The sequence below is a fragment of the Ranitomeya variabilis genome, chromosome 6 (assembly GCF_051348905.1).
Source record: "Ranitomeya variabilis isolate aRanVar5 chromosome 6, aRanVar5.hap1, whole genome shotgun sequence".
NCBI classification, from domain to species: Eukaryota; Metazoa; Chordata; class Amphibia; order Anura; family Dendrobatidae; genus Ranitomeya; species Ranitomeya variabilis.
The window spans coordinates 188,908,765-188,931,876 of record NC_135237.1 but is presented as its reverse complement, the minus strand read 5'-3'; the positions used below and the strand labels follow the sequence as shown (position 1 = coordinate 188,931,876).

Genomic DNA, 23,112 nt, shown 5'->3' with positions numbered 1-23,112 from the left:
TCTTATCCACAGATGTCTCTCACTGACACTGGTCAGTATCACTCACGATTATCAGACCGCCCACTCTGGAGACATCTCACAGGCTTCCTTGCTCTGGCTCAGACTAGTCAGCACTCACTCCCATGTGCCAAACACACCTCCATTACATAGGTGTAACCACACCCAGGTACCTATCACATGGCTAGTCAGGTGACCGTGACATCACCACAGGTCCTCAAACACACCATCACATACAGGCTTTATCTTGGGTATTCCGACATATCCCTTTGGGTGGGTTTGTAGGTGACTGGGCCCACCCATCTCTCCAATCACCTGGAAGCCTTCCCAATGTAAAACAAATCCCTCAGCAGTAGATCTGCTAAGCAAAAAATGCCCAGGCTTCCATCAGCGGGCCACCCACCTCTGCGATACATACCACTCATTAATCACATGACCAGTCACTATGCCACAGTTCCTAATCAATTTGTTACCTGGATTAAATACAACTGTCTTACATAATAATTTTTATAAAAGACTCTGTCTACAGACTCAGTTAATCAGTCAGACTCTAACCTCTACAATATGGGCAAGACCAAAGAGCTTTCTAAGGATGTCAGGGACACGATCATAGACCTGCACAAAGCTGGAATGGGCAGCAAAACCATACGTAAGACTCTGGGTGAGAAGGAAACAACTGTTGGTGCAATAGTAAGAAAATGGAAGACATACAAAATGTCTGTCAATCGACATTGATCTGGGGCACCATGCAAAATCTGACCTTATGGGGTATCCTTGATCATGAGGAAGGTGAGAGATCAGTCTAAGGCCTCTTTCACACTTCCATCGGTCCGTGTGCGTCCTAATGCAGTGAAGCAATGTATTGACAGATGTTGTGAAAATAGGAGAGAGAGAGAGAGAGACATAGAGAGAGAGATAATTTTTTATTTTGTTCCCGGACTAGAAAATCCTTCCAGGCATGCTCAGAATGAAAAAATGGCATACGTCGCTGGATTCCTGTGTTTGACGGTCAGTGACAGATCCTGCGCCCATAGGCTTCTATTATAGCCGCCGACGGCAGTACAGGACCCGTCGCTGACCGATTTTCTGATGTGCAGAAAAAACGTTCCTATGAACGTTTTCTCCACCCTACAGACAGTTATTTTCTGACGGATCCTGTGCACGATGGATGAAACGGATGGCCATCCGTCACAATCCGTCGCTAATACAAGTCTATGGGAAAAAACAGGATCCTGTTTTTTCAAAACTCATCGGATTATTATGGGAGGTAAAAGACGGAAGTGTGAAAGAGGCCTAAAACTACATGGGGGAACTTGTTAATTATCTCAAGGCAGCTGGGACCACAGTCACCAAGAACCAAGAAAACCATTGAAAACACATGCCGTAACCGTTTTATATCCTACAGTGCCAGCAAAGTCCCACTGCTCAAGAAGGCACATGTGTAGGCCCATCTGAAGTTTGCCAATGAACACCTAGATGATTCTGTGAGTGATTGAGAGAAGGTGCTATTGTCATATGAGACAAAAATTGAGGTATTTGACATAAACTCAACTCCCCATGTTTGGAGGAAGAGAAATGCTGCCTATGACCCAAAGAACACCATTCCCACTGTCAAACATTGAGGTGGAAACATTATGTTTTGAGGGTGTTTTTCTGCTAAGGGCACAGGACTACTTCACTGCTTCAATGGGAGAATGGATGGAGCCATGTACCGCAAAATACTGAGTGACAGCCTCCTTCCCTCCGCCAGGACATTAATGGACAAAATGGGTCGTGGCTGGGTCTTCCAGCAAGACAATGACCCAAAACATACAACCAAGGCAATAAAGGAGTGGCTCAAAATTTATGGTCATAGAGTGGCCAATCAGTCTCCAGACCTTAATCCTATAGAAAACTTATCGAGCAAGTTGAAACTCTGAGTTGCCAAGCAACAGCCTCAAAATCTTAATGATTTAGAGATGAACTGGAAAGAGGAATGGACCACTTTGCCATCAAGTATTAAGTATTGTTTGCTAGAGGGATCAAATACTTATTTATCACTGCAAAATGCAAATAAATGTATATAATTTATACAATGTGATTTTCTGGATTTTATTTTTGATATTCTATCTCTCAATGTTAAAATTAACCTACCTTTAAAATTATAGACTGTTCATGTCTTTGTTAGTGGGCAAACTTGCAAAATCAGCAAGGGATCAAATACTTACAGTATTTCCCCCATTGTATATAGATAGATAGATAGATTGATGTAAAGTCAGCAATTCAGCAGTAATATCACTGCATGATAAGACAGAATAGAATACATAGATTGCATACAGTATTTACACATAGAATAGAGAGAAATAAAGATGTCAGTCATGTCAGTCACATATATACTTAGTACCATGTGTGCAGCTTACTGTACATGTATTTAATTAATAAATGATTATTTTTCTGAAAAAAATGGGGTGTGCTCCTGAGTTGTTTTCCAATCCAGCAGAGGCAAAACCAACAGCTGGGGGCAGATGTTTATAGCCTGGGAAGGGGGTAATACCCATGGAGCTTCCCAGGCTATTAATATCAGCTCACAGCTGTATACTTAGCCTTTACTGGTTATTAAAATGGGGGACTCAAAAAAAATGAAGCAGGGTCCCCCTGTAATTAATAACCAGCAAAAGCTCAGCAGACTGGTGCGGGCTGATAATAGCCTGGAAAGGGGCCATGGATATTGGCCACCCCTAGCTAAAAGCATCAGCCCTCAGCTGCCCCAGAAAAGGTGCATCTATAAGACTATTCAGCCTGCCATCCAGCAGAGACACTGAGCTAAGTGTAGAAATTTCCGCACCGTGCTCGAGCTGACATTAGTTAGGTGAAGTAAGTTAATTGGCTGTGAACTCACAGGGCCATTCTCATGCTTGCAGTGACATCATAGGAATTCACCGCGAGACACTGAGCTGAGCAAGAATGCTCAGGTCAGTGTCTCTCCTGAATAGAGGGCTGCATAGTCACATCATGCAACAATGCAGCCTGACATCTAGATGTAGCAGAGCTAGGCCCATTGCGGGAGAAATGGATTATTATCTTCTTGGCGGACATGTGAGGGATATTATTGTCTATTATTTTAATTCTCTTACAGGGGACAATTGCTTCACTGTAATGGGCGATGACGTGAGTATGGTTTAATAAAGATTGACTAAAGGAGTCTGTCATTATTTCAATTAAAGGACAATGCATGAAGCTTTTAAAGAGAATCTGTCAACAGGTTTTTGCTATGTAATCTGATATCAGCATGATCTAGGGGTCAAGACCCTGATTCCACAATGTATCTCTTACTGGGATGTGTGTTGCTGTTTCAATAAAATCAGTGTTTTGTCAGCTGGAGATTATCACTAGAGAACTAAAGGTACCGTCACACTAAGCGACGCTGCAGCGATAGCGACAGCGATGCCGATCGCTGCAGCGTCGCTGTGTGGTCGCTGGAGAGCTGTCACACAGACCGCTCTCCAGCGACCAACGATGCCGAGGTCCCCGGGTAACCAGGGTAAACATCGGGTTGCTAAGCGCAGGGCCGCGCTTAGTAACCCGATGTTTACCCTGGTTACCAGCGTAAAATGTAAGTACATACTTACATGCGTCCCCCGGCGTCCGCTTCCTGTAATGACTGAGAGCCGGCAGTAGCAGGGCACAGCGGTGACGTCACCGCTGTGCTGTGCTTTCACTTTCAATTTGCGGCGCTCAGTCAGTGTGGGAAGCGGACGCCGGGGGAAGCATGTGAGTATGTAGTGTTTGGTTTTTTTTACATTTTACGCTGGTAACCAGGGTAAACATCGGGTTACTAAGCGCGGCCCTGCGCTTAGTAACCCGATGTTTACCCTGGTTACCAGTGTAAAATATCGCTGGTATGGTTGCTTTTGCTGTCAAACACGGCGATACACGGCGACCTAGCGACCAAATAATGTGCAGACCTTCTAGCAGCGACCAGCAATTTCACAGCGGGATTCTGATCGCTGCTGCATGTCAAATACAGCGATATCGCTCCCTAGGACGCTGCAACGTCACAGATCGCTGGCGACGTTGCTTAGTGTGACGGTACCTTTAGTGTCTCCTAGTCAATTGCTGTGTGCAACCTCTCTCCTACCACTATTTAGCAGCTTTTGATCTGCTGCCAATCAGTGGTTTGGGCAAGGTTATACAGGGTTCAACATTCAGGGAACTGCTATTTCTTCAGCAGAGAAAACAATGTGGGGACCAAAGTAACAAGATGCAGTCCTGCAAGTAACACATTGCTGGAACCAGCATCTCAGCACCTACATCATGCTGCTCTCAGATTCCCTTTAAACACTTTTTACCAATAAAAGTTCTAGAGCTGTTTTGAACTAATATTTTAGTAGAAACCAGTTACCTCATTGCTAAGTCTTGATTTTCTTGTGGTACAAATTTGTACAAGGCAACAAATGTATCTTCTGTATCTTTAAATATTGGTATCTAAAGCAATAGAAAATAGCAAAGACATATATGAATTAGGGATATAATATTCACTCACATTTCAAAACATATGACATTAGAAACTCATGTGAGAAAATAAAAGGTAATGTATAACAAAAAGGAAAGAAAATAAGCAACAGTATGTAATGTTCCTGTTACGTGCTAATTAGAAAATATGTAGATACTCAAATGAATATCTTGCATTAATGCTATTAGAAATACTAGTTTTCAACATAAAAAACCCAAGATAAAAACATGAAGAGCAAATCCTTCAGTAAATAAATAAACAGCAATAGTGCATGAAAATAATATAGGGTACTTAGTTAACATAATTTTGATCAAAAAATGTAAAATCCATCCCACCACATCACAGTGAACCTATTCGGGATGGCCCTAACCTCTAATATTAAAACTTTACGCTTGTCATGTGACCTACATGTGGATAAGGGTTGAGAAGATCTGAGGCCCAGCTAGTGGACACACGCACACATGGGTAACTACATGAATATAATGTCCAGCTCAAGTGCAAGTCACATTTGGCCTCCTTTGCAAACTCTGGCAATCACAATAGTGAGGAGGAACTGTAGTGCATATTGGAGTATATTTCTTAATCACAGCAGGATGATGTATCTTGTGACAGCAACACCATCACATCGTGTCAGTCTTCTGCTCATTCCATCTCCTCCACCACCATAACAGTTAATGTACATACACTGTGTGCAGAATTATTAGGCAAGTTGTATTTTGATCACATGATACTTTTTATACAATGTAGCTTGAGAGTCAACTATCAATTATGTAAATCAGGTGATGTGCATCTCTGTAATGAGGAAGGGTGTGGTCTAATGACATCATAACCGTATATAAGGTGTGCTTAATTATTAGGCAACATCCTTTCCTTTGGCAAAATGGGTCAGAAGAGAGATTTGACAGGCTCTGAAAAGTCCAAAATTGTGAGATGTCTTGCAGAGGGATGCAGCAGTCTTGAAATTGCCAAACTTTTGAAGCATGATCACCGAACAATCAAGCGTTTCATGGCAAATAGCCAACAGGGTCGCAAGAAGCGTGTTGGGCAAAAAAGGTGCAAAATAACTGCCCATGAATTGAGGAAAATCAAGAGTGAAGCTGCAAAGATGCCATTTGCCACCAGTTTTGCCATATTTCAGAGCTGCAACATTACTGGAGTAACAAAAAGCACAAGGTGTGCGATACTCAGGGACATGGCGAAGGTAAGGAAGGCTGAAAAACTACCAACTTTGAAGAAGAAACATAAGATAAAACATCAAGACTGGGCCAAGAAATATCTTAAGACTGACTTTTCAAAGGTTTTATGGACTGATGAAATGAGAGTGACTCTTGATGGACCAGATGGATGGGCCAGAGGCTGGATCAGTAAAGGGCAGAGAGCTCTACTCTGACTCCGATGCTAGCAAGGTAGAGGTGGGGTACTGGTATGGGCTGGTATCATCAAAGATGAACTTGTGGGACCTTTTCGGGTTGAGGATGGAGTGAAGCTCAACTCCCAGACCTACTGCCAGTTTCCGGAAGACAACTTCTTCAAGCAGTGGTAAAGGAAGAAGTCGGTATCGTTCAAGAAAAACATGATTTTCATGCAGGACAATGCTCCATCACATGCCTTTTACTACTCCACAGCTTGGCTGGCCAGTAAAGGTCTCAAATAAGAAAAAATAATGACATGGCCCCCTTGTTCACCTGATCTGAACCCCATAGAGAACCTGTGGCCCCTCATAAAATGTGAGATCTACAGGGAGGGAAAACAGTACACCTCTCGGAACAGTGTCCGGGAGGCTGTGTGTCAGGGAGAGACTTGGTGAGCGAGAGCTAATAACCCGGGCTCCTGCAATTTCCCTAAAACTAGGGAAATCCTGACTGACCCTCTACCTGAAGTTTACACTGATGGTGTGCATGTTCAGGCCTCGAACCTCACCCTAACTCCTGAGCTCAGCCCTAGGCTGAAACCTCCACCCACCAACCAGTGAAGAGGTAATACTTAAATACCCACAGTTAGCACAGACAAGGATAAAGGAAAATATACACCACGCCGCAGACACTCAGGAATAAACTATAAATGTGCAGGGCAAAAATAAACACAAATATAGGAAGGAGTAAATAAGACGAAGGAATATACACCACCAGCAACGAATCTCCAACCACCAGCTCTCCACTCCAGACAGAGATAACAATGCAAGACAGAAGCTATAATCGGCGAGGCCCAATGATCAGGAGAACTATTTAAAGGCCATGGAAATGGCCCAGCTTCCAATCCGAGGATCAAGTAAATTAACCCCGGAACAGCTAGACAAAATCTAGCAGACGCTAATGATAAATAGTGGTCAAAAGCGGAATTACCACTGTCTGTCGGATGACCTGGTCTGAACAGCGTCCGACATGACAGTACCCCGCCTTCTACGAAGGACCCCAGGGCCCTTACGGCTTATAGGACCCGGCTTGTCTGGATGACGGCGGTGAAACAACCTGACCAGCCGGTCAGCATGAACGTCCGAGGCTGGTACCCAGGACCTCTCCTCAGGCCCATAACCACGCCAGTGTACCAAGTACTGTAAAGTGCGACGCACTACACGAGAGTCAACCACCTTGGAGACTTCAAACTCCAAATTACCATCCACCAAGACTGGAGGTGGCATAGGCGCCGTGTCCACAGAACCCACCACCTTCTTTAGAAGAGACCTGTGGAACACGTTGTGTATCTTATACACCGTAGGGAGCTCCAATCGGTACTCAACTGGGTTAATGACGGCGGTGACCCTAAATGGACCAATAAACCGTGGACCCAATTTAAGGGACGGTATCTTGAGTCTTATGTTTTTTGTGGATAACCACACCGAGTCATCCACACTCAGGTCCGGACCTGGCACACACCTACTGTCAGCCACACGTTTGTACCTAGCACCCTGTTGTGAACTCTGTTTTTGGGCTCCCTCTTGTGGTCACAGGTGGTATTGTGTGAGTTTTGTTTTTGGGCTCCCCCTGGTGGCTTTGTTTGTTATCCTGCGGATCTGTGGCTGGATCAGCTGCCTCATTATGCACTAGGGAGTTTCCTATTTAGCTCTGCTTCACCTCCACTTGTTGCCGGCTGTCGATGTATTCAGTGCTATTCTGATCTCCCCTGATTATCTTCGTTTTCAGTCTCTTCTGGAGAAGCTAAGTTTCTGTTTGATTATTTTTTGCTCATCAGTCTGCAATATGATTTCAGTGTATGATGAGTTTAGTCCAGCTTGCTAATATGTGAGTTCTTGCTGCTGGTAAGCTCTGGGGTACGGAGTTGCTTCCCCCGCACCGTTAGTTGGTGCGGGGGCTCGAGCAATCTCTGCGTGGATATTTTGCTTAGGGTTTTCTATTGACCGCACAGCTCCCTTCCTATTTTCTGCTATCTAGTGTTAGCGGGCCTCATTTGCTAAATCTATCTCATCTCTGTGTTTGTGCTTTCCCCTTAACTCACCGTTAATATTTGTGGGGGGCTTTTCTATATCTTTGGGGTCATTTCTCTGAGGCAAGTAAGGACTTTACTTTCCCTCTAGGAATAGGTAGTTTCTCAGGCCGTGAAGAGACGTCTAGGATTTCCAGGTAACGTTCCACGGCTGCCTATAGTTGTTTGCGGATAGGATCAGGTTGCGGTCAATCCAGATACCACTTCCCCAGAGCTGGTCGTCGGTTTAGTTACTTAGCTAGTCTAACTTGCGATCCTTGCCACTAGGATCATAACAGTACAGCCGGCCCATAAAGTGTTAATTGCATGGCAGAACAGGAGAAGAGAAGCCTTGAGGAATTTTTTTTTTTTTTTTGCTGCCGTTTGTCTAGCTGCTGTGTGTCTAGCTTCTCTCCTCCTCTTAATCTTGGTGTGGCTCTGAGTTCAGCTGCTGACATGGATATCCAGAGTTTGGCCTCCAGTGTATATCATCTTGCTGCAAGGGTACAAAGTATTCAGGATTTTGTTGTTCACAGTCCTATGTCAGAGCCTAGAATACCTATTCCGGAGTTGTTTTCTGGAGATAGATCTAGGTTCCTGAATTTTAAGAACAATTGCAAATTGTTTCTTTCTTTGAAACCTCGTTCCTCTGGTGATTCCGTTCAGCAAGTTAAGATTATTATTTCTTTCTTGCGCGGCGACCCTCAAGATTGGGCCTTCGCATTGGCACCAGGGGATCCTGCATTGCTCAGTGTGGATGCATTTTTTCTGGCCCTTGGATTGCTCTATGAGGAACCTAATCTTGAGAACCAGGCTGAAAAAGCTTTGTTGGCCCTCTCTCAGGGGCAAGATGAAGCAGAGGTGTATTGCCAGAAATTTCGGAAATAGTCGGTGCTTACTCAATGGAATGAGTGTGCCCTGGCTGCAAATTTCAGAAAGGGTCTTTCTGAAGCCATTAGGAATGTCATGGTGGGGTTCCCTACGCCTGCAGGTCTGAATGAGTCAATGACTCTGGCCATTCAGATTGATCGGCGTTTGCGGGAGCGCAAACCTGCGCACCATTTGGCGGTGTCTTCTGAACAGACACCTGAGTCTATGCAATGTGATAGAAGTCTGACCAGAAGTGAACGGCAAAATTATAGACGGCAAAATGGGTTGTGCTTTTACTGTGGTGACTCAGCTCATGTTATCTCAGCATGCTCTAAGCGCACAAAAAAGATTGATAAATCTGTCACCATCGGTACTTTACAGCCTAAGTTCATTTTGTCTGTTACCCTGATTTGTTCCCTGTCATCTTACCCGGTTATGGCTTTTGTAGATTCAGGTGCTGCCCTGAGCCTGATGGATTTGTCGTTTGCCCGGCGCTGTGGTTTTGTTTTGGAGCCTTTAAAATTCCCTATTCCACTAAGGGGTATTGATGCTACACCATTGGCTATGAATAAACCTCAGTACTGGACGCAAGTGACCATGTGCATGACTCCTGTTCATCAGGAGGTGATTCGCTTTCTTGTTCTGCATAATTTGCATGATGTTGTCGTGTTGGGTCTGCCATGATTGCAGACTCATAATCCAGTCCTGGATTGGAAAGCAATGTCTGTGTCAAGTTGGGGTTGCCAGGGAATTCATGGCGACGCTCCTGTGGTGTCAATTGCTTCATCCACTCCTTCTGAAGTCCCTGCGTTTTTGTCGGACTACCAGGATGTATTTGATGAGCCCAAACTCAGTTCTCTACCTCCTCATAGGGATTGTGATTGTGCTATAAATTTGATTCCTGGTAGTAAGTTTCCTAAGGGACGACTTTTCAATTTGTCAGTGCCGGAGCATGCTGCTATGCGGAGTTATATAAAGGAGTCTTTGGAGAAAGGACTTATTCGCCCCTCCTCCTCCCCTCTGGGTGCGGGATTCTTTTTTGTGGCTAAGAAGGATGGTTCCCTGAGACCTTGTATTGATTATCGCCTTCTAAATAAAATCACGGTCAAATTTCAGTATCCTTTGCCATTGTTATCTGATCTGTTTGCTTGCTTTAGGGGGTCTAGTTGGTTCACCAAGATAGATCTTTGTGGTGCGTATAACCTTGTGCGTATTAAGCAGGGTGATGAATGGAAAACTGCATTTAATACGCCCGAAGGCCATTTCGAGTACTTGGTGATGCCTTTTGGACTTTCTAACGCTCCTTCTGTCTTTCAGTCCTTCATGCACGACATCTTCCGCGAGTATCTGGATAAATTTATGATTGTGTATCTGGATGATATTCTGTTTTTTTCTGATGATTGGGAGTCCCATGTTAAGCAGGTCAGGATGGTGTTTAAGCTCCTGCGTGCCAATGCTTTATTTGTGAAGGGCTCAAAATGTCTTTTTGGAGTCCAGAAGGTTTCTTTTTTGGGTTTCATTTTTTCCCCTTCTACTATTGAGATGGACCCAGTCAAGGTTCAGGCTATTCATGACTGGACTCAGCCTACATCTGTTAAGAGTCTTCAGAAGTTCTTGGGCTTTGCTAATTTTTACCGTCGCTTCATCGCTAATTTTTCTGGTGTTGTTAAGCCTTTGACGGATTTGACCAAGAAGGGTTCTGATGTTACTAATTGGTCTCCTGCGGCTGTGGAGGCCTTTCGGGAGCTGAAGCGCCGGTTTTCCTCGGCTCCGGTCTTATGTCAGCCAGATGTCTCTCTTCCTTTCCAGGTCGAGGTTGATGCTTCTGAGATTAGAGCGGGGGGCTGTTTTGTCGTAGAGAAGCTCTGATGGCTCTGTGATGAAGCCATGTGCTTTCTTTTCAAGAAAGTTTTCGCCTGCCGAGCGGAATTATGATGTCGGTAATCGGGAGTTGTTGGCTATGAAGTGGGCATTTGAGGAGTGGCGACATTGGCTCGAGGGAGCTAAGCATCGTGTGGTGGTCTTGACTGATCATAAAAATCTGATTTATCTCGAGTCGGCCAAGCGGCTGAATCCTAGACAGGCTCGTTGGTTGTTGTTTTTCTCTCGTTTTGATTTCGTGGTCTCGTACCTGCCTGGTTCGAAGAATGTGAAGGCTGATGCTCTTTCTAGGAGTTTTGTGCCTGACTCTCCTGGAGATTCTGAGCTGGCTGGTATCCTCAGAGAAGGGGTGATTTTGTCTGCCATCTCCCCAGATTTGCGACGAGTGCTGCAGGAGTTTCAGGCGGATAGACCTGACCGTTGTCCACCGGAGAGACTGTTTGTCCCAGATAGATGGACCAACAGAGTTATTTCCGAGGTTCATTCTTCGGTGTTGGCAGGCCATCCTGGAATATTTGGTACCAGAGATTTGGTGGCCTTCCTTGTCGCGGGATGTGCGTTCCTTTGTGCAGTCTTGTGGAATTTGTGCTCGGGCTAAGCCTTGCTGTTCTCGTGCCAGTGGTTTGCTGCTACCTTTGCCTGTCCCGAAGAGGCCTTGGACGCACATTTCCATGGATTTTATTTCAGATCTCCCTGTCTCTCAGAGAATGTCTGTCATCTGGGTGGTGTGTGATCGTTTTTCTAAGATGGTCCATTTGGTGCCCTTGCCTAAGTTGCCTTCCTCCTCCGAGTTGGTTCCGCTGTTTTTTCAAAATGTGGTTCGTTTGCATGGGATCCCTGAGAATATTGTTTCCGACAGAGGATCCCAGTTTGTGTCTAGATTTTGGCGGACCTTTTGTGCTAAGATGGGCATTGATTTGTCTTTTTCGTCGGCCTTCCATCCTCAGATGAATGGCCAGACCGAGCGAACTAATCAGACCTTGGAAACCTATTTAAGATGTTTTGTTTCTGCTGATCAGGACGACTGGGTGGCTTTTTTGCCATTGGCCGAATTTGCCCTTAATAATCGGGCTAGTTCTGCTACTTTGGTTTCGCCTTTTTTTTGTAATTCGGGGTTTCATCCTCGTTTTTCCTCGGGTCAGGTGGAGCCTTCTGACTGTCCTGGAGTGGATCTTGTGGTGGATAGGTTGCATCAGATTTGGGATCATGTGGTGGACAATTTGAAGCTGTCTCAAGAGAAGGCTCAGCGCTTTGCCAACCGCCGTCGCTGTGTGGGTCCCCGACTTCGCGTTGGGGACTTGGTGTGGTTGTCTTCTCGCTTTGTTCCTATGAAGGTCTCCTCTCCCAAGTTCAAGCCTCGGTTTATCAGTCCTTATAAGATTTTGGAAGTCCTTAACCCTGTGTCATTTCGTTTGGACCTCCCAGCATCGTTTGCTATTCATAATGTGTTCCATCGGTCGTTGTTGCGGAGGTATGTGGTGCCTGTGGTTCCTTCGGTTGAGCCTCCTGCCCCTGTGCTGGTTGAGGGAGAATTGGAATACGTGGTGGAAAAGATCTTGGATTCTCGTATTTCTAGACGGAGGCTTCAGTATTTGGTTAAGTGGAAGGGCTATGGTCAGGAGGATAATTCCTGGGTTGTCGCCTCTGATGTTCATGCGGCTGATTTGGTTCGTGCCTTCCATGTGGCTCACCCTGATCGCCCTGGGGTTTTTTGATGAGGGTTCGGTGACCCCTCCTCAAGGGGGGGTACTGTTGTGAACTCTGTTTTCGGGCTCCCTCTTGTGGTCACAGGTGGTATTGTGTGAGTTTTGTTTTTGGGCTCCCCCTGGTGGCTTTGTTTGTTATCCTGCGGATCTGTGGCTGGATCAGCTGCCTCGTTATGCACTAGGGAGTTTCCTATTTAGCTCTGCTTCACCTCCACTTGTTGCCGGCTGTCGATGTATTCAGTGCTATTCTGATCTCCCCTGATTATCTTCGTTTTCAGTCTCTTCTGGAGAAGCTAAGTTTCTGTTTGATTATTTTTTGCTCATCAGTCTGCAATATGATTTCAGTGTATGATGAGTTTAGTCCAGCTTGCTAATATGTGAGTTCTTGCTGCTGGTAAGCTCTGGCGTACGGAGTTGCTTTCCCCGCACCGTTAGTTGGTGCGGGGGCTCGAGCAATCTCTGCGTTGATATTTTGCTTAGGGTTTTCTATTGACCGCACAGCTCCCTTCCTATTTTCTGCTATCTAGTGTTAGCGGGCCTCATTTGCTAAATCTATCTCATCTCTGCGTTTGTGCTTTCCCCTTAACTCACCGTTAATATTTGTGGGGGCTTTTCTATATCTTTGGGGTCATTTCTCTGAGGCAAGTAAGGACTTTACTTTCCCTCTAGGAATAGGTAGTTTCTCAGGCCGTGAAGAGACGTCTAGGATTTCCAGGTAACGTTCCACGGCTGCCTATAGTTGTTTGCGGATAGGATCAGATTGCGGTCAATCCAGATACCACTTTCCCAGAGCTGGTCGTCGGTTTAGTTACTTAGCTAGTCTAACTTGCGATCCTTGCCACTAGGATCATAACAGCACCCACAATCAACAGGCACTGTTTAACTAAAGGAAGAAAGGTAGACCACTCCTCCTGGTTATCAGAGACAAAGCAGCGTAAGTACTGTTCCAAATTTTGGTTCATACGCTCAGTCTGACCATTTGACTGAGGATGAAATGCCGAAGAATGAGATAACTTGATTCCCAGCCGTGAGCAAAACACTCTCCAAAATTTTGCCACAAACTGAGACCCCCTATCAGACACGATGTCAGACGGAACCCCATGAAATCTGACCACCTCCTGCACAAATACCTGAGGCAGAGTCTTAGCGTTAGGCAACGCAGGCAAAGACACAAAGTGCGACATTTTAGAAAAATGATCAACAATCACCAAGATGACCGTGTTTCCAGCTGATGAGGCCAAATCAGTGATGAAATCCATGGAGATTTCCATCCATGGCTTACTAGGTACCTCAAGAGGAAGTAGTGTGCCAACAGGACGGGAGCGGGGCGTCTTAGCCCTAGCGCACGTGGTACAAGCTGACACGTATGAGACCACGTCCTGTCGGATCTTGGGCCACCAAAACCGACGTGACACCAACTCCAAGGTACCTCTAACCCCTGGGTGACCAGCCAGGACGGCATCATGATGCTCCGGCAAAACCTTTAGGCGGAGATGAAGCGGAACAAAAGATTTGTTGACGGGAAGCTCAGATGGTACCCCCTCCTGAGCCTCGGCAATCTCAGCCTCAACCTCGGTAGTGAGAGCCGAAACCACAACACCCTTTTGGAGGATGGGTACTGGATCCTCCCGAGGTTCTCCCCCCGGAAAACACCTGGACAGAGCATCCGCCTTAGTGTTTTTAGACCCCGGTCTGTAAGTGACAACAAAATTGAACCGCGTGAAAAACAATGCCCAGCGAGCCTGCCTGGGGGACAGACACTTGGCTGACTCCAAATACAGCAGATTCTTATGATCGGTAATAACAGTTACCTGATGGACCGACCCCTCCAAGAAGTGTCGCCATTCCTCAAAGGCCAACTTAATTGCCAACAACTCCCTGTTGCCGATATCGTAGTTACGTTCGGCGGACGACAGTTTCTTGGAGAAATAGGTGCACGGACGTAAACCACTCAAAGATGAGCCTTGAGATATTACCGCCCCCACACCAACCTCAGACGCATCGACTTCCACAACAAATGGTTTAGATATGTCTGGCTGCACAAGAATGGGGGCTGAAACAAAACTGTTCTTAAGAAATTCAAATGCGCGCACAGCAGCCTCAGGCCAAAAGGAGAAATTGGTACCCTTTTTAGTCATGTCAGTTAGCGGTTTAGCAATGATGGAAAAATCCTTGATAAATTTCCTATAGTAGTTAGAAAACCCAAGGAACCGCTGAAGTGCTTTCAGGTTATCAGGACGTTCCCAATGCAGCACCGCCTGCACCTTAGCGGCGTCAATTTTAAAACCAGAAGCAGACAATATAACCCAAGAAAGGCAACTCTTGAACAGAAAATACACATTTCTCAAGTTTAGCATACAGCTTATTCTCTCTGAGAAGCTGTAACACCTGCCTGACATGATCTAAATGAGCCTCACGGTCGCAAGAATATATGAGAATGTCATCTAGGTACACGATAACGAATTTCCCCAAAACATGCGAGAACACATCATTGATGAAATGTTGGAACACTGCAGGTGCGTTAGTCAACCCAAACAGCATCACCAAATTTTCAAAATGACCCTCAGGGGTATTAAAAGCCGTCTTCCACTCATCACCTTGACGGACTCTTATGAGGTTGTACGCCCCCCTGAGGTCAAGCTTGGTGAACCACTTAGTACCTGCCACCTGGTTGAACAAATCTGGTATCAGAGGCATAGGGTATGGATCACGAACCGTAATCTGGTTCAACTCCCTGAAATCCAAACACGGGCGTAATCCGCCATCTTTCTTCTCCACAAAGAAGAACCCTGCTGCCACCGGCGAGGATGAAGGCATGATGTGCCCTTTGCTCAAGCTTTCCGCAATGTAATCTTTTAACGCTTGTCTCTCCGGACCGGAGAAGTTAAACATCCTTGCTTTAGGTAATTTGGCCCTGGTTTAAACCTAATAGAACAGTCATAAGGACGATGTGGCGGCAACTCTGAACAACCCTTCTCAGAGAACACATCCACAAAACCCTGAAGTGACTCCGGAACGCTTGAAGTCACCGCAGCCACACATGTGGCCAGGCAATTCTCCTGGCAGAACTCGCTCCACCGAATTATGTCCTGAGTTTTCCAGTCAATTACCGGGTTGTGCATAGACAACCAAGGAAAACCCAAAACCACCTGAGCAGGAAGATTCCTGAGCACCTTACATGTAACCCGCTCAGAATGTAGAACTCCAATGTGGAGTTTCACCTCAGCCACAAATTCAGTAATCTCCCCCTGAGAGAGAGGAGCAGCATTGATGGTGACCACGCGGATAGGATGAGACAGTTTTTCAATCCTAAAACCTGCTGTGCACGCAAACATCTCATCAATGAGATTTGTGGCTGAACCACTATCCACAAAAACAGTAATTGGCAGCTCACTGCCAGCAACAAAAACCTTAGCAGGGAGCATGCACTGAGAAACCACCATGGAGGATATACATAAGCTCAGACTGGTCTCCTCCACACCCTCTGAGCTCAGAAGTTTTCCGCCGTTACGTTTTTCTTAGGCAGCAGAGGACAGATGTTAATAAAATGACCAGTTTTACCACAGTAAAAACAGGCTCCCTGCTTCCTGAGCTCAGGGGCTCGATGCTTGACATGTGACACCCCTGCGATTTGAATAGGCTCCGTGGGCTCACCTGCAGCAACCTCACGTGAACCTAAACCCTCTCCCATAGGCGGTGTCTCATGCTCCCCCTGACGCAAACGGCGATCAATGCGGACAACCAGACTCATAGCGGAATCTAGAGAAGTAGGAGTCTCGTACATCAGAAGGGCTTTTTTAACCCTTCCAGAAATCCCATGTATAAACTGACTCCGCAATGCTGCATCATTCCATTGGGTATCGATCGCCCAGCGACGAAATTCAGAACAGTAATCCTCTGCAACTCGCTCCCCCTGGCGAATAGAGCTTTTCTTAGATTCTGCCAGAGCCATTCTGTCAGGTTCATCGTAGATTTTCCCAAGAGAAGAAAAAAAACTCTCCACAGAGACAAATGCCGCAGAATCAGATGGCAAAGAAAACGCCCATGCTTGGGGATCCCCACTTAACAATGACAACACCAGGCCCACACGCTGAGCCTCATTACCTGAAGATATCGGGCGCATACGGAAATATAGTTTGCAAGCTTCACGAAAAGAAACAAATTTACTGCGTTCCCCAGCAAGTTTTTCAGGCAATGGAAATTTAGGCTCAGTAACTCTTCCTGTCGCTCCAGTTTGCACATTGGACACTGCTGGTCCCTGTTGCTGCACTGCTCCCCTCAACTCAGTGACCTGTATGGACAGAGCCTCCAACTGGCGGGTTATGGAAGTCATGGGATCCATGACAAAACAAAAAAAAAGAAACCCCCTTTTTTTTTTTGTTGTTGTTGTTGGGCCGATTATAATGTCAGGGAGAGACTTGGTGAGCGAGAGCTAATAACCCGGGCTCCTGCAATTTCCCTAAAACTAGGGAAATCCTGACTGACCCTCCACCTGAAGTTTACACTGATGGTGTGCATGTTCTGGCCTCGAACCTCACCCTAACTCAAACCTCCACCCACCACCCAGTGAAGAGGTAATACTTAAATACCCACAGTTAGCACAGACAAAGATAAAGGAAAATATACACCACGCCGCAGACACTCAGGAATACACTATAAATGTGCAGGGCAAAAATAAACACAAATATAGGAAGGAGTAAATAAGACGAAGGAATATACACCACCAGCAACGGATCTCCAACCACCAGCTCTCCACTCCAGACCGAGATAACAACGCAAGACAGAAGCTATAATCGGCGACGCCCAATGATCAGGAGAACTAATTAAAGGCCATGGAAATGGCCCAGCTTCCAATCCGAGGATCAGGTAAATTAACCCCGTAACAGCTAGACAAAATCTAGCAGACGCCAATGAGTAAATAGTGGTCAAAAGCGGAATTACCACTGTCTGTCGGACGACCTGGTCTGAACAGCGTCCGACATGACACTGTGGTGGCTGCTGCACGCAATGTTGATCGTAAACAGATCAATCAACTGACAGAATCTATGGATGGAAAGCTGTTGAGTGTCATCATAAAGAAAGGTGGCTATAATGGTCACTAATTTTGGGGGGGTTTGTATGTCAGAAATGTTTATTTCTAAATTTTGTGCAGTTATATTACCTGGTGAAAATAAACAAGTGAGATGGGAATATATTTGGTTTTTATTAAGTTGCCTAATAATTCTGCACAGTAATAGTTACCTGCACAAACAGGTATCCTCCTACGATAGCCAAATCTAAAAAAAAACCACTCCAACTTCCAAAAATATTAAGCTTTGATATTTTTGAGTCTTTTGGTTTGATTGAGAACATAGTTGTTGATCAATAATAAAAATAATCCTTTAAAATACAACTTGCTTAATAATTCTGCACACAGTGTAGTGGAATTTCCAATCCATCAATAACACCTGTTTCTCTTCTGCCCCAAAGTCTCTTAACTCAAGCACCCTGATGTCTAAGGAACATACTATACCAGAAAAACTTCTTCCAGTTGATATTTTGAGAAATATGAACAGTCGGCCTTTGCTTTCAGAAACATTCTGCCAGGAGAGATGGACAACTATGGAGAAGGTAATGCTTTAGGTGGAAGAGGCTGTACAGTCCCTGAAAGGTCTTGTAGCAGTGGTAGCGACTCATACGTACCGGCTTCTTGTTTGTGTGAGTTTATTTTGCACGTTGCTGCCAGACGATTCTTTGGCACTCTGCAGGCTCCATAAGAGAAAAATAAGCCATGGACTTCCCAGATCTTATGGACTACAAGCTCTCCATCAGCAAATAAAGCTACATCACCTGCATATTTGGCAAATTCAAGCTGGCCAGCAATCAGAGCAAGTTTTAAGTTGTTCTCCTTCCATTTCTAGCTGCGCTTGTCTTTTTGCCAGCCAAGCCACTCCCTTAGGTATCACAGTTTCATTTAGTTTGGTGTCATCACTACCACCACAATCATTGTCATCTTTCTCTATTGTATGCTATACACCAAGTACAGCTCCTCTGCTCTGTTCACCATCAAAATATCTATCATCGATTGTGTGTCGAGTAAATCAATGTCCACTAACAGCCATTGGATCGCCAAGTTGGATCTTGACAAGTTGGTAGTGGTGCAGTCGCTCGCTGCCTTAATACCTTGTGGATTCTGCTGACTTTTTCAGAAATGATGGAGTGTGCTCAGCCTCACTAGAAGATACCATTATTTCTTACAGAAAGGGGTGCCGACTCTGTTTTTATGTGCAGGAGAACACTCATTGGACTTGTTTTTGAGCTAAAAAGTCGACTGAACTATAGATACCTGGAGCAACAACTATGGCTAGTAATAATACATGAATTTCACACATCATTTTCAGTGGCAGTGTTAAACCACCACATTTGAGACTGGTGGTAAGGCCTCCAAAACTGGAAGCTACAAGACAAGCAGTGGTTATCTGTCTCCTCTTACACATTCTCTGGATATTGCTCGTTTGACATGACCTCTTCCCCAAAAAGCAGAGGGCACATTATTGATTCCAAAAAGTGCCTTAATTATTTTTGCTCATGCAAGGCAAAGTATGGTCAAGCAGTTTTACAGCTTGAAGGCCTGGGTGAAAAAGCCACACAACGGAAGAGTTACTGCTGTGAAACCATAGGTTACTCACCCTGACTGGCTCCTCAAGAACTGCAACTTAGAATTAGAGGGACAATTACCAGAACACTGTGCTTGCTTTCAGGTCAAGCAAAATAACTCATGCTCCCATGCATGACCCATGTCCTGAGTTTAATAGTGCAAATTTTTTTTGCAAATATACACGCTTTATGAATGGCAAAGATATGACAGATATGAGAAACATATTTTTGATTTCATGAGTGACGAAATGATGAAAATAACATTGTCTTACACGCAATGTTGATCGTAAACAGATCAATCAACTGACAGAATCTATGGATGGAAGGCTGTTGAGTGTCATCTTAAAGAAAGGTGGCTATAATGGTCACTAATTTTGGGGGGGTTTGTGTGTCAGAAATATTTATTTCTAAATTTTGTGCAGTTATATTACCAGGTGAAAATAACCAAGTGAGATGGGAATATATTTGGTTTTTATTAAGTTGCCTAATAATTCTGCACAGTAATAGTTACCTGCACAAACAGGTATCCTCCTACGATAGCCAAATCTAAAAAAAAAACCACTCCAACTTCCAAAAATATTAAGCTTTGATATTTTTGAGTCTTTTGGTTTGATTGAGAATATAGTTGTTGATCAATAATAAAAATAATCCTTTAAAATACAACTTGCCTAATAATTCTGCACACAGTGTAGTGGAATTTCTAATCCATCAATAACACCTGTTTCTCTTCTGCCCCAAAGTCTCTTAACTCAAGCACCCTGATGTCTAAGGAACATACTATACCAGAAAAACTTCTTCCAGTTGATATTTTGAGAAATATGAACAGTCGGCCTTTGCTTTCAGAAAACATTCTGCCAGGAGAGATGGACAACACGATTCTAATACCAATCTCTGGTGCATGCTCTATGAGCTGAGGTAGTATGGACACTGTCCATGGTAATAGCACTCTGATCCAGGCCAAATTGTGAGACAAAGAGTGCTGGCCCCTTCACACGCAAAGACACCTGTCAGTTGGGTCATTGATGACAATGAAGATAATTATGATTCTGTGTTGTAAAATACCTGGGAACAAGATAGGGCAGGTGAAGAGTTGAGTCATCAGAGGAGGAGATTGCTGGCATCAGTGTTATGCAGTGCATGTGTCCAAAACATTTTCTACGGTGAGATCAGAATTTTTGGGGGGTCAGCTATGGAGAAGGTAATGCTTTAGGTGGAAGAGGCTGTACAGTCCCTGAAAGGTCTTGTAGCAGTGGTAGCGACTCATACGTACCGGCTTCTTGTGTGTGTGAGTTTATTTTGCACATTGCTGCCAGACGATTCTTTGGCACTCTGCAGGCTCCGTAAGAGAAAAATAAGCCATGGACTTCCCAGATCTTATGGACTACAAGCTCTCCATCAGCACAAAAAGCTACATCACCTGCATATTTGGCAAATTCAAGCTGGCCAGCAATCAGAGCAAGTTTTAAGTTGTTCTCCTTCCATTTCTAGCTGCGCTTGTCTTTTTGCCAGCCAAGCCACTCCCTTAGGTATCACAGTTTCATTTAGTTTGGTGTCATCACTACCACCACAATCATTGTCATCTTTCTCTATTGTATGCTATACTCCAAGTACAGCTCCTCTGCTTTGTTCACCATCAAAATATCTATCATCGATTGTGTGTCGAGTAAATCAATGTCCACTAACAGCCATTGGATCGCCAAGTTGGATCTTGACAAGTTGGGAGTGGTGCAGTCGCTCGCTGCCTTAACACCTTGTGGATTCTGCTGACTTTTTCAGAAATGATGGAGTGTGCTCAGCCTCACTAGAAGATACCATTATTTCTTACAGAAAGGGGTGCCGACTCTGTTTTTATGTGCAGGAGAACACTCATTGGACTTGTTTTTGAGCTAAAAAGTCGACTGAACTATAGATACCTGGAGCAACAACTATGGCTAGTAATAATACATGAATTTCACACATCATTTTCAGTGGCAGTGTTAAACCACCACATTTGAGACTGGTGGTAAGGCCTCCAAAACTGGAAGCTACAAGACAAGCAGTGGTTATCTGTCTCCTCTTACACATTCTCTGGATATTGCTCGTTTGACATGACCTCTTCCCCAAAAAGCAGAGGGCACATTGTTGATTCCAAAAAGTGCCTTAATTATTTTTGCTCATGCAAGGCAAAGTATGGTCAAGCAGTTTTACAGCTTGAAGGCCTGGGTGAAAAAGCCACACAACGGAAGAGTTACTGCTGTGAAACCATAGGTTACTTGCCCTGACTTGCTCCTCAAGAACTGCAACTTAGAATTAGAGGGACAATTACCAGAACACTGTGCTTGCTTTCAGGTCAGGCAAAATAACTGATGCTCCATGCATGACCCATGTCCTAAGTTTAATAGTGCAAATTTTTTTTGCAAATATACACGCTTTATGAATGGCAAAGATATGACAGATATGAGAAACATATTTTTGATTTCATGAGTGACGAAATGATGAAAATAACATTGTCTTACATCACTGGAGTGATTGTGGCAAAACCTCCAAATTAATAGTAGTCAGATAGATGACAATATCCATGCCATGTTTCCTATCTATAGAAAGACAAAATAGTGATAGCAAATATGACATTAATATCTTCTGCCAGGTACCTCCAGGGGCGAAGATATTGTATAATTGAGGAATCTCATAATGTCCAATTGGTTTGTTGGTGGCTTCCATTTGTTATTGTAGAGTTTGGCAGTGATCGTAACGGGGTATACTGTATCTATATGTATACAGTTGTGCTCAAAAGATTACATACCACAAATTTTTGCTTTCTTGGCCTTTTTTTAGAGAATATGAATGATAACACCAAAACTTTTTCTCCACTCATGGTTAGTTGTTGGGTGAAGCCATTTATTCTCAAACTACTCTTTTCTCTTTTAAAATCATAATGACAACCCAAAACATCCAAATGACCCTGATCAAAAGTTCACATACCCTGGTGATTTTTGCTTGATAACATGCACATAACTTGACAGAAATGGGTTTTGAATGGCTACTAAGGGTAACATCCTCACCTGTGACCTGTTTGCTTATAATCAGTGCATATGCATAAAAGCTGAGAGAGTTTCTGGGATCCAGACAGACTATTACATCTTTCATTCAGCCACTGACATTTACGGATTCTCAGTCATGGGGAAAGTAAAAGAATTGTCAATGGATCTACGGGAAAAGGTAGTTGAACTGTATAAAATAGGAAAGGGATACAAAAAGATATCCGAGGAATTGACAATGCCAGTCAGAAGCATTCAAACTGTGATTAACAAATAGAAAATAAGGGGATCTGTAAAAATGAAATTACAGGCAGGTAAACCAACAAAAATTTTATCCACAACTATCAGGATAATTGTTTGAGATGCAAGGAAAAACCCACAAATAACATCAGCTGAAATACTGGACTCTCTGAAAGCTAGCAGTGTGGCTGTTTCAAGATGCGTAATAAGGAGGCACATGAAGAAAAATGGGTGGCACGGTCAAGTCGCCAGACGAAAGCCATTACTGGGCAATGCCACAAAGTATCTCGCCTACAATACACAAAACATCACCAAGACAAGCCTCAAAACTTCTGGAACAAGGTAATTTGGAGTGATGAGACCAAAATTTAACATTCTGGTCACAACCATAAACGTTACATTTGGAGAGAGGTCAATAAATCCTATGATGAAAGGAACACCATTCCTACTGTAAAGCACAGAGGTGGATCGCTGATGTTTTGGGATGTGTGAGCTACAAAGGCACAAGAAACTTGATCAAAGTTGAAGGAAAGATGAATGCAGCACGTTATCAGTAAATACTGGAGGCAAATTTGCAATCATCAGCCCGGAATCTGCGCATGGGATGTACTTGGACATACCAACATGACAACAATCCAAAACACATGGCTAAGTCGACCTGTCATTTGCTACAGCAGAACAAAGTAAATTTTCTGGAGTGACCATCCCAGTCTCCTGACCTCAATATCATTGAGCCACTCTGGGGAGATCTCAAGAGCACAGTTCATGCTAGACTGCCCAGGAATTTACAGGAACTGGAGGCTTTTTGCTTAGAAAAGTGGGCAACTTTACCATCTGAGAAAATGAAGAACCT

At 44.3% G+C, this 23,112-nt stretch overlaps 1 protein-coding gene across 1 annotated transcript in view; it reads right to left on the bottom strand.

The window, feature by feature from the left end:
* Positions 1-23,112, bottom strand: part of STAC (SH3 and cysteine rich domain) — a 721,335-nt gene that overhangs the window by 109,659 nt on the left and 588,564 nt on the right. The window contains exon 8 of the mRNA XM_077269325.1: positions 4,379-4,461. Within this exon, the coding sequence (XP_077125440.1) occupies positions 4,379-4,461 (83 nt within the window). The remainder of the gene's footprint in view (positions 1-4,378; positions 4,462-23,112) is intronic.